Here is a 12240-nt window from a genome sequence, read left to right as displayed (position 1 = left end):
TCTGGGGGAATGTCCTGCATTCCTGGACAGTACTGACTGGCAGGAGGAAAAAGTCCAATTGTCTCTTAGGAGCATTCAGATCTTTGCTATATTGGCTTGTTAACTTTGCAAGGAGTGATTGGACACATTAGGGATTTAGCTATGGGTGGCACAATGCCTCCCTCATGAATGATGATCTGCTTTAAGCAGCTTTGTGGTGTGAGGAAGAGTGACTGTTAATTGTGAGTTTTCGTACATCTTTCTGATGTCCTTTTCCTACTTTTCTACTTTTTGTGGCTTCTCATTTTTCCAGTCGTAAGAAGAGAGTTCTGTTGTATCGCTGCCATATCTTATTGCTGTATTTTCATTCTAGCAATAAGATTAAATGATAAATTCAATTCTAGAATTTAATTATGTCAGCTACTTGGATAGCACTTTGGCTAGTACTGAATAAAACATATTTAGTGGATGTAAGCCTGGAGAAGTGAAGGTTTCAGGGACACCTTATAATTCCTTCCAGTGCTTAAAAGGAGCTTAGAAGGAGGCTGGAGAGGGACTTCTCACAAGGGTGTAGGGGGATTGGACATGAGGGACTGGCCTTAAGCTGGAGGAGGGTAGGTTTAGATTGGATATTAGGAAGAAATTCTTCCCTGGGAGGGTGGTGTGGGCCTGGCACAGGTTGCCCAGAGAAGCTGTGGCTGCCCCATCCTTGGAAGTGTCCAAAGCCAGGTTGGATGGGGCTCTGAGCAGCCTGGGACAGTGGAAGGTGTCCCTGCCCACGGCAGGCAGCTGAAACAAGATGAGCTCTAAGACTCCTTCCAACTCAAACCATTTTATTATTCTTTGATAATTAAATTGCATTCCATGAAGCTTATAAAACCAGTGATTTTAAATTAGGTTCCTTGGAAATCCAGCTGTTATTGCTACAGGCTCTCATGCTGGAAACCATCACACTTGATCCTCTCCTTCAAGTTTAATTATATAATGATTCCCACTAGTAATTGTATGTGTGAAGGCCCATAAAACAGGCTAGAGAATGAGAAAGGTGACACTGTCTTTGCAGTATATTCTCTGGTACCTTTTTATTAGTTTCCGTTCATATTACATCACTTTATTTTCGCGGAGTAATCTGCATTTCTGTGCTTCCAGTCATAAGAGTGCATGAACACTGCACCAGCCTCATAAACAGGCAAAATTGAACTGTTGTACAGGTTATATCACTGAGCAGGAGCCACCTGAAGCATCACAAATCCCTTAATGTCTGAAAAGCGGGTGCAAACCAAGTCCACCTGAAGCTGCCTGGTGCCACTCCTGTAGGGAATGATTTCAAATTCCACTGTTGAAGTCTCCATGGGGGCCATTCTTTCCACACTAAAAGAGAGAATGCATTTGTAAGTTAAAGCAGCCAAAAATTTCTTGCTATGTATTCTTCTGAGTACCCAAATTTAAGACTGTATGCCATCTCTCCACTCCCTGAGCATTCCGTAATTCAAATCTTGGCAAAAGCGGTGCAAAAAACTCCATCTGCTGTATGGAGAGTACTGACATGGTGGCATTTTGTCCAGGGCTGGTGCAGATGAAAGTCATGAGTTTGACAGACTCATTTAAAAATACCCACTGGTACCCCAGATTTCCCACCAAATGAACAAGTGACCAACCAGAAGTGTTTACGTACCGCATTCGGAGTTGCTCTTTGAGCAGGCCACTGCCTTCAGCTCTCAGGACACAGTCTGTCACCTCATCAGACAGAGGGTTGGTAAATGTGACCTCCACATTGACAGGCTTGTGTACCACAGCTGGACCAAGGACCTACAGAGAGAAAACATTCTGCTCAGCCACAGCATCAGTCTCATGTCTCCATAATGCTTTGCTCCTTTCATTCCCATTGCAAACCACTTACCCTCTTAGGGTCACCTGGGCAGGAAGGAGCCACTAACAGTTTGGGACAACAGAGTTCAGCCTTGAATGAGCCATTCAGTGTGGCTAAGAATCAGCAAACTGCTGTAGAATCCACCATTTAGTCCCTTTTATAACTAGGTCAGTGCAAGGTTTCATGTATAACATGATACTCGTGATACTCATCAGAGTGAGAACAGAATGAGAATACAAGTATTGGCATATATGGTGAACTACTGGAGGCACCTTAAATTAGCTTTAACTAGGCTAAATGAAAGGTTTGGGATTGGAGAACATGGGAGGTGTGAGACAGAGGTGAATTGTGGTGTCTCAGGGAAAAGAATGCAAATTAGCAAATAAACATATTCATTACCTTATTTTGGCTGAGATAATGTGGAATTGGTATATCTGGTATATATTTGTAAATAATTTAATATTAGGTAACATGATTGAGAGGTCCATCAGCCCAATTGCATTTCTCTGTTACTGTCTCCATGTTTATAGGGAAGTTTCAATCACAGAAACATAAATGCTTCTTAAAACTTAATCACTGAATTGAAGTAATTTAATCCAGGTGCCTGCCTTACATAAACTGGCTCTGTTATTTGCATGGCACAACACAGAGATTTTGTAAAAAGTCTCACTAGAACTTGGTATTCAGAAATTGCCAGACCTGCAAAAAACCACACTTTTTACTCCTGTGTGTGACCTTGCTTTTCTTGTATGCTACTGACAGAGTGGGTTGGGACAACTAATCTAGTCTGGAGGCCTTGAAAGACTCTGCACATTACCATATTCCCTCTATGTTATTTACAGTAAGATGAGCAGATAGCATTTGATCCCATGAATTATGCAGCATTTAAATCTGCTGTCCAAAACCAGTTCAGCTCGTTTATGTGGATGTGATGGGCCATGCAAAGCCAGGACTGTCCCTGGGCAAACATAGTGCAGGATCTTTCCTGTAGGCTAAGAACCACTTTTTATTCATTGTACAACATTTGTCAAAAGTCAGTTAAAAGTGGAAAGAAGAGAAAGCCTCCAGTTCTAATTAATCACTTGGGAAGTGTTGCAGAAGGTGAAAAGTGACACTTAGCATGATACAGTTAAAGAACTTTCTTTGAATATTGGTAATAAAGAGACTCACAGCCCCAGGCATTATCAGCTGGTCAGTGAAGGTGTCTTTGGTAAAAACCAGTCTTCCTAAATAAACTGGAATATATTGATCATACTTTTCTAACAAAAGGGGAGGTCTAAATATGGATGAGATTTCTTTGTCTGTATTCTGCCTGTCCATCCTTAGGTAAACTTACCTTGTAACTGTAACACTGAGAACTTTATCAGTGCCACATTAACAAGCACTGGCAAGAATATCCCAGCAAAGCTCTGCCATTGAAAGATTTTCCTTTTTTAAGTGTATTTCATTTCATTTGTATCATATGGCCTATTACTACAGCAACAAGATCCAATCACCCTCAGACATGATTTCACTTCCCACACTCCTTCCCATGAGAAATAGGTGGAGTAGGAATTCCAGTTGCTGCTTCTCAGCACATCTCTCAAGGGTCACAGAGGTGACTATCTTTTACCTTGATGGTGAGAAAAGGATCCTGGAGTACAATATCCTTCTCAACTAGAAGTGAGGCTCCCTGTTTGATCTGGCACACAGCAGTCACTAGGATCTTCCTGTCATCCACCAGAGAGTTTTTGTACTGGGAGTAGGAGATCTTGAAAGAAATCTCTTTCACTATAATGCAAACAGAAACAAAATTTCCCCCTCTTCTTTTTTTCTGAGTATCAGCTATCTGTAAGATACCTGTGTTTTAAGGAGTAATACTCTTATCACCCTGGGGCTGCACATTTGTGAGTGTTGACACCAACAGACAGGAATGATGCTCATGGGTGACTTCTACTTACATTTACATAAAGCACTAAATGATCAGGTATAGTTTGGTACCTGGACAGATCTGAGGCTGGATGTATGTGGCAATACCTGCTGCTGCTTTTTTCATTTATCTGAAGCTGGGATTTATTGTTCCTTCCTTGCAAAGAGGGCAGAGGTCAGAAGGTGGGTTGGTTTAATGCCCTTGCAAACGCAGCTGTTCAGCCTCTGCCTTGCACAATCAGAGTTTCTGTGCCAGTGAGGAAGGCAATGGAACTCAGTATAGTGAGAAAAAGACTTCTACTTCTGGAACTGTGGAATGAGTTCTAACGTTTTATGTATTAGCTTGAGAGGGTAGTTCTGTTCATCTGTGCTGCCTCTCACTTTTCAGCACTGTCCCTCTAAAAGCAGGGCAGAGACCACTCTCTGCAGGTGGCACAGCTCTTCCTGCAGTTGGTGGTTGCTGTTGTGCTGCTGTGAAGGTTGTAGGCTTGTCTTTCCCCCTTTAATCTGTCTTTTGCTTCGCTTGTGGGGAACCAGCAGCTCACTAATCTCCAGTCTATGTCTCTTAGTTGTTCTCTGTTAGCAAAAAAGGTCATAATGTAGCACCAACAGTAGCTGTGCTGGGTTAGACAAAAGGTCACCCTGCTCAGTCTCCTTTTTGTCAGTGCCTGAAAGTAAATGCTTAAGACAGGGAAAATATGTGTGTTTCTTTTCCCCTGAATAGCCTTGACCTCCAACTGTTTGCAGGTCATACACTTCATGAGCCATTCTTTATTTTCATGTGATCTGACCACAACCCAAAACTACGTCTTGTCCAGTAATAAAAGCTGTAATAAAATTAAAATTACCTTCTTCAGATCCAAGTTTAACAGACCTATGCAACTGCAAAATCTCTGCCTTGGGTTTTCTGGTGTAAAGAATGGCTGAAGCCTTCAGTTTAACCTTTATGGTCTTAAAATCTGAGATCAAGTTTCTGAGTGTCAAGGTAAGGAGGATGTCCTGGCCAACCACAGGAGGTGCATCAAGGAGCAGCTTCCCTGAGATGCTGGGGGTTTGAGCGGGCTGTGCCCTTGAGAATCGTCTTCTGGGTCTTGGAATTTTGCTTCTTTTCCCAGGTCTTCTCACACCAAGCAGCTTCAATGCTTTCTTGTACACCTGCCTTTCTTTCAAGGATCCTGCATTGGAAGATACCATGCTCAGAGATCTCATGTAGGTACTGGGTATAGTGCAGTGGAGCCATGGCTGATCTCAGACATTTAGGGAAGCTGAGAACGGCAAAGATACTCAAGAGGAGAAAGTGAGGTCTAACCCTAATGTGAATTTTGGCACAAAAGCAAATGAATGTACATGGCCATGAAGGCTGGAAAGTAAAACCTGCCCATCAGCTCCAGGTAGTTGTTCATGGGCACCTCTTAGAAGCTGTGGGCAGTAGAAAGATAATTCTGGGAGATTCAGTTCTACCCATAAGGTGGGGCAGTTGCCATCTCCTCTGAAACTGAGAAGGGTGAAAAAACCCTTTTGCAGAAATTCTCCCAAAGCACCTCTCCAGAATGGCTGGAGAATTGAAATGAATCAATATCAACAGATAAGGAGCCTAAGACTTTGAAGATTCACAATTACTTGGCTCTAGACGTAAAGAAATTGTCAGTACTCAGTCCAACAAAGACCTTAATTCTTTTCACATCTGATCATCAGTGGCACAACTATTGTAGTAAAGAATTTACCTTCTGGATATTTGTAATTAGCAGTGACATCCACGCGGGAGTTGCTGCCCACTGCTTTGGTGCTGATAAATTTTCCAATCTTCCTGGTATCAGAATAAATTCTCTCTTTTCTTTTCTTGCTATAGCGAATCCAAGTAACACAGTCAGCATTCACTGCTGCAAACACAAATGGGCTGTCGTAATCCAGGTTCACATCCCCTTCCTTAATGGCTCTGGTGGAGGCAGGACCACACTGATAGATGCCTGTATTAGAGAGGGAGAAGTTGAACAACATAAATCCTCATGCTGACAGCAAGAGGGAGAGGCAGCCACTCCAAAGACACATTTGGGAGAAGTAAAACAACATAAATCCTCATGCTGACAGCAAGAGGGAGAGGCAGACACTCCAAAGACACATTTGGGTCAAGTACAGTGTTTTTATGTCTGTGTAATGTGGTAACAGCATGCCCAGAGATTCCACATGCACTTTGTATCAGAAGGTGGGGCTGCAGAGGGGGCTGGTAGGGAGAGCTAAAGCTTCTGGTGATGTGTGCCATGAGAAATGTTCTCACCCACCAAAGGCTGCAAGGCTGCATGCAAAGCTGTCAGGAGAAAGGAGAGGAGTCAGAAGTACAGTCAAACCTAAGAGATGGGAATCAACAGTGCTGGGTGTGCATTGAGAAGAGCCAGGAAACTGAATTTGTTAAACCTGGTAGTGAAGAATGGGACTGTGTGATGTGAGGAGCTAAGACAAGCAAGGGTGAGATAAGTGAACATAAGATGTGCTGGCTTTTGTGGAGGCAGAGAATTGAAATTTAAAAAGAAAGAATTGTTATGCTGGTCAGCAATCCAGAGCTGACAGAAAAGCTCCTTACTGGAGATTGATGTGGTTATCACTTTCTTGTGCACCTGAATTAATGCTACATCTACAGGGAATATATAGAAGAGAATTGTCCTGAAATTTTTGGTAATTTCAAATTTCAATTTTTTACTCCTGGTAATCTTTAGGAGCAATACTATCTATAGGTTTTTATATTTACAACTATGTTACCTTTGCTTTTTTCCTGGGGCGTTGCATCCAGAACCTGCCATCCATCATAAAAAGAGCCGAGGTCTCTTCTAATGAACCAGCTTTCATTCCAGACATGGAAATTCCTGCAAGGGAGGTAGAATGTAGAATATCAGATTTGTACAATGCAAGAAATAATCCTAATTGAGTGAATGAAAACTCTGTGGAGAGAGCAGCTGCTGTACTCCTTACATGAGTACCTCCTTCCCCTTTTTTTTTTTTGCCAGCTTTTTGTGTTATACCTCTGAGAAATGTTGGGATGTTATGAAAAAGAAATATTAAAAGGAAAATACTTCTATTCAGAGTCAATAATTCAATATTGGACAATCCTGAGCAAAAAGCCAAAGGTCTGGTGTGGAGTTTTGTATCACTGGGAGCATGAGGTTGGGGTGGTTTTTCAGGAGCATGATTCCAGATATTTTAATTAGGGGGGAATATAGTGGAAGAAATATTAAAGAGATATGTATATTTACCACACACTGTCTTCACTCAAGTGCAGGTTGTTTCCAGACACATCAATGTACTTATCAATACTCAGATTTAGATTCTTGTCATGGGCAGAGTTGAAGTTTGTAATAACACGAGTAGGTATTCCCAAGCATCTCAGTACTGCAATATAGAATACCATAAAAGCTCTGTAAACCTATTTTGCAGACATATAGAAAGTTTTTTTCTTGGTCACACAGTTTAGTGTATGTTTTCAGTGGTGAAACAAACCCTCAGAAATTTCCCTCCAGCTATAATGCAAGTCACAGTCATTGTGCAAAATTGCTTAAAAGACACTTCCACTGACATGACATTCTTAGCTGTCATGTCCTTTTTAATAAGAGTTTGGTTCACCCATTTATTTTAATCTTTGATTCTTTATCCTCTTCTCTTTCCCATTTTCCCTCTGTTTGTTCCTTGTTTCTTTTTCCACTTACGGAGATAGACCTCTCAATTTTCCTTTGTATTTTCCCCAAAGAGGTTCTTATGTCTCAGAGCAGCTCTGACTGGATACTGCTAGGATGAAATTATTTTCCTGACTTGCAGATCCCTTTACAGGTCTTCAGAATTGTGACTTACTCTTGTGTCCCCAGCAGGTAAGATACAGCAGTAGAAAACTGGCAGTGTGAAAAGATGGACTTAAGAGATGGATTTTCTTTGAATCCTAGCTTTGAAACAGGAAACCTTGCTCTTTTCACCAGCCCAGCCTGGAAAACGCCTTTGGTTTTTGTTTACTCACAAAGCTTTGTGTTTACCCACAAAGCTGGCATGCATTATTTCCACCTGAAAACTGAAGGATTAACCCTTCACACGTGGAGAGCAGAGGCTCCTCACTCTCCCTGTCGAAGTCGAAACAGCTTGAACAGAATTGTCACAAAGTTCAGCCTGCAGAACTCGTGGTGAGCTGCCTCTGTGGTGTCATTTCCACCTCTCCCAGTGTACCTGTGCACGTGACTCCTGCAAACACCCAGCACTGGCCGTAGCGGACGGGTCTGTACCTGGCCCGGTACCACCTCCGCAGGATGGTCACGCTCCCGCTCCAGCGCAGGGGGTTTGTTCCTGAGCGGAACTTCCCACTCCACTTCCCTTCCACTACTCCCTTCTCATCGTTGCTGTTAACCTGAAAGAGTCCTTCTCATGAGAGAATTAAAGTATTTACAGGAAAAGAGAGAGAGGGAAATAGTTAGAAGTGACCCTGTGCGGGTAGCACTGTTCCTGTTGATGGGGTGGTGGGACAGAATATTTGAATTTTAGATAAATTTTGTCTGCTCAAAGGCCACAACTGGACCAAACCCAGACCAGATTGTAGAATCTGGTGATTCAGAACTGCCTTGTTTTCAGTACAAGTGGTCCCAAATGTACTGACTGACACCTGTTTATGTTTTCTCTGTTTCATGCGTTGATCTCACCTCCTTGTATGTCATTACTCTGCTAGACTGTGCATTCATGCTGCTTCACATTCTCAAGTGATTTATGGAAGCCTTGAGAAATCCTTCTTTTCTCTGAATGTGCATTCGTTGCATATGTGCAGATAGTACTTACAGCTTGCCCAGACTTGTTAGATGTGGTTGCATATATTTGTACACATCTATTGTAGAGCCCTGTTTAAGTATCAAGTGTAGTGGTACAGGATACAGTAAGTTATTTTAAATATTTTTTTCCTTAATTATTTGTAGTTATAGTAATTTTGTACATCTGAGTAGAGTTATTTACTTTATGTTGAAGCTGAGAATGCCTAAAGTGAGTGCTGTCCAAAAGGCTGAAAAACATTAGTTATAAAGGAGGAATCTGATAAGAAATGTGGTGAGGCATATATTATTTATAAAACAGAAAACTTTTCAACTGCCTAGTTGTGCATTTATGTGTTTGTGAGGATAGGTGTGTGCTGAGGAGTTGTAACTATTTGTTGCAGGAAATGCTAAAAACCTCACTGAACAAATATCCCTTAAGTAAAGAATGCTAAATTCAGACATAAAATGCAGCTGAACCAGCATCAGTTTTCCAAAATATTTTGTGCTTCTCTTGGTGTTTGAAAAACTTAGCAAGTGATTTCAGAATAGACAAAGGCTTTCCAAATTACTGAAAAGATCTAATGGACTGAAAATCTGTCAGGAAAATACATGTGAGGTTCAATGTTCCTCAGAAGTTCTTGGAAACATTCCTTCAGTCGTGAGCAAACGACTCAAGAAGAAGAATCAATCTCCATTTTACCTATTTTGTAGCTATTTTGTTGCTTGGCTACGCCTGTAAAACATGGAGGAATTCACGCTGAAGTGTGAGTGTGGGCTGGGGTTTTGTTGGTAGGTGCATTTCCAGCTGTGAGTGCTGGATCACTTTACCATGGCACTGATAACCCTGCTGACATAGACAGGGCTGTTCCGCTTGGAGACGTCCATTGCTGGGTCCTCACGGTGGTTCAGGCTCCGGTCCAGAACAGCCAGAGAGATATCAAGGATGTCTTCTTCAAACTGGAATCAAAACAAGCCATATATTAAGTCTGATTTCATAAGAAAACCTAAAGATAAACTCCCCACCTAGTTTCCTTCTCCAAGCATGGGAGGAAGGTGTTGGAAATAGAGGAGTTTTCTGTACTGTTGAAGAAAATTGGGCCAAGAAGAAAACCATTAAGCTTCCAACTCTCCATAGTATTTTAAAGATGTCTCTGAGCACAGTGTGAGGCTGTGGCCACTGTCATTCACAAGGACATTATGTGGCCTGGTGGCAAAGACAAGACCACTGTGGGTTGGGCTCAGCAGGGGTCACACCCTCCCACATCCTGCCGTGCCCCTTCAGGCACCTGTCTGTTATGAAAGCTTTACTCTCATGGGCTGCCTCCACCTCTTATCGGGTGATCTGAACTGAAAGAAACCCACAAAAATAATTATTGTGGATTAGGGTCACCAAGACACTGCTTGGGCCCAGAGAATGGCCCAGTGCTTGGCTGGATGGATGTGGCCAGGCAAGGATGGCCCTTGACCTCTGAGACAGAAAGGAACTCTGGCCTTGTTTCATTTATCAGTGTAAAAGCAGCCACGGGATCAGGAGGATCAATAGAAATGCTGTCTGCAAATGCTGGTGCACCTGGAGGGCACAAAGTGGCCAGGGATGGTTCTGGCTGGCACGGGCAGTTGCAGGATGGCTGGGTGGCTGGAGATGGGCTGTTGTTCTGACTGTGCTTGCAGTGCTTACACTTGGAGGGCTAAACTGCTTTTCAAAAATTCCAGCACAAGTTGTTTCAGTTGAGTACATTTGGGGAATCCTTTTAGCGTCTTCTGCCCCATTACTGAACAGATTGCATAAATATTTACATGCACTGGCTTTGCAGTACCCAGAGGCTTTCTTTGCTCTCTACAAGGGTCAAAAAAAACAAAACAAAACAAAACAAAACAAAACAAAACAAAACAAACAAACAAAAAAAACCAAAAACCAAAAAACAACAACAAAAAAAACCACACAAAAAAAAAAAAACACCACCAAGTACAGTGTTACCAGTTTATGTAACAGGCAGAAGAAAACTAAAATTATACTTTGTTTCTTTTATTTCTGTATGAGCACATGCCATACAGGGGAAATGATCCTGATGCTGCTCTCTGTAGTGTAATGATAAATGAGATACATATTTGCAAGAAAATCTGAAGTGAGGAATATTGAATTCTTATACTATGAGAGAATGATCTTTTTCTCCTCAAGACCCCATTTATCCACTACTCTTATTTTGAAAGTTCTGGAAGAGGTGATGCTGTTTACCTGTCCATAGTTCCAAGCTTCTTCTTGAATATCTTTCTCCACTCCCTGAAATATGATTCCACTGTCGTTCAGGACATACTCCTGCCGCTCCTTTTCATTAGCCATGTAGACATCATCATCTACAAGCAGAACGAGACATGATGGCTGGAAGGAAATTGCTTTGCTCTAACTGAACATCTCAAATAGAGGGCAGTTCTAGGGATCAGGTGAGACTGCCCATGTATCCAGGCTTAGGACTCCCTGCTACACCTCTGTAGCCATTTAGAGACTGAGTAAAATAAGCATGAAATTCCTTTCAGGGGAACTGACTGTGTTCCTGTCCCTTCAGTAAGCACAGTATGTGTCTTACTGGTACATGTTACTTGTTTTACAACTGAATGCAAAAATCAGAGGAAAAAAAATTCTAGAATGAATATTTGGAATATTTACTGCCTTTGATTTCTTATCCTACAAGCAAGAGTCTGGGTCTTTGATGCCTTGCAACACTGAAGAAGGGACAAAAGCCTGATCCTTGATGTTAAGCAAAAGACCAACTTTCTGTAGCTGTGACTGTTGGGTACAGACTTTACTGTGACACCCAGGTCTCCTGGCTGAGACAATGAGTTATTTGAAGGAGGTGATACATCAGAGCATACCTGGACACCAGGGATTGAAGAGCAGCACAAACTGGCCCAGGACTTTGGAAGAGACCTTGTTCCCAGCAAGGACCTGGAGTTGGAGTTTGTATCGTCCGATGACGGCATCGGCTGGGCTGAGGATGGTGAAGTTCAGGCAGCGAGGCTCACTGGGCTCTTGGGTTGCACTCCAGCCACTGGCACCCTCCTCAGAAAGGGTAAATATGGCCTTGGTCTGCTGGGATTCTGCTGGAGATGGTCCTGCCAGAGGGAATGGATGAACTGGGGATGGTGGTTTGTGAGAGGTAGGGGTGAACTGTGTTATGAGGATAACATGCAGTGTTCTGGGGATGTCCTTAGGAGCAGAGATAGAGCCTTGGTTTTGAAATGAGGATGGCTCCTGCCTCCCTTTGAATTATTAACTGTCTCTTGCCTTACGAGACAAACTTTAACATTGGAACTCCTGAGCCTAAAAGGACAAGGACTCCTGAGTGAAACAGGACAAATCTTAATGTTTCAAGGATGTGCCATGTAGACCTGTAAGGCACAAGTATTTTGGAGCTGGAATAACCTGGGTATGAGGTGACTGCCATGGGGAGATTACCTGTGCTTGCAATAAAGGTGAGGTTGTCCCAAGATTGTGCTGTTGTTTTGAGGTTCAGAGAGATGTTGAAGGGCTGTCCTCTCCTCAAGATGAGTTCTGTGCTGCTGTAATCAGAGGTGTGGTGTGCAGCTTTATTTAGTTTGGATTGCCAGTTGACTTTTCCTATTTTTAGGGCTAGAAAGACACAAGACATGCTAATTAAAAACATTTTCCTTCAGACTTGCACACCTTTTCATTGTGTCCAATGTACTAATTTTATT

General features: G+C 42.4%; 1 protein-coding gene across 1 annotated transcript; it reads right to left on the bottom strand.

Annotated features, from left to right (window-relative positions):
* Nucleotides 1-1196: 1196 nt before the first annotated feature.
* On the bottom strand, nt 1197-12173 carry LOC128815852 (protein-glutamine gamma-glutamyltransferase 6-like). The gene is made up of 12 exons (XM_053992921.1): nt 11981-12173; nt 11398-11637; nt 10763-10881; nt 9355-9483; nt 7958-8135; nt 7003-7138; nt 6512-6615; nt 5482-5724; nt 4606-4932; nt 3462-3619; nt 1655-1788; nt 1197-1350 (listed from the first exon to the last, which is right to left on the bottom strand). The coding sequence occupies exons 1-12, from the start codon at nt 12171-12173 to the stop codon at nt 1197-1199; spliced, it is 2115 nt and encodes a 704-aa protein (XP_053848896.1).
* Between the last annotated feature and the right edge of the window lie 67 nt (nt 12174-12240).

The sequence above is a fragment of the Vidua macroura genome, chromosome 17 (assembly GCF_024509145.1).
Source record: "Vidua macroura isolate BioBank_ID:100142 chromosome 17, ASM2450914v1, whole genome shotgun sequence".
Classification (NCBI taxonomy): domain Eukaryota; kingdom Metazoa; phylum Chordata; class Aves; order Passeriformes; family Viduidae; genus Vidua; species Vidua macroura.
Note: the sequence above shows the minus strand (reverse complement) of the source record. Positions and strands in the feature narration are given on the sequence as shown.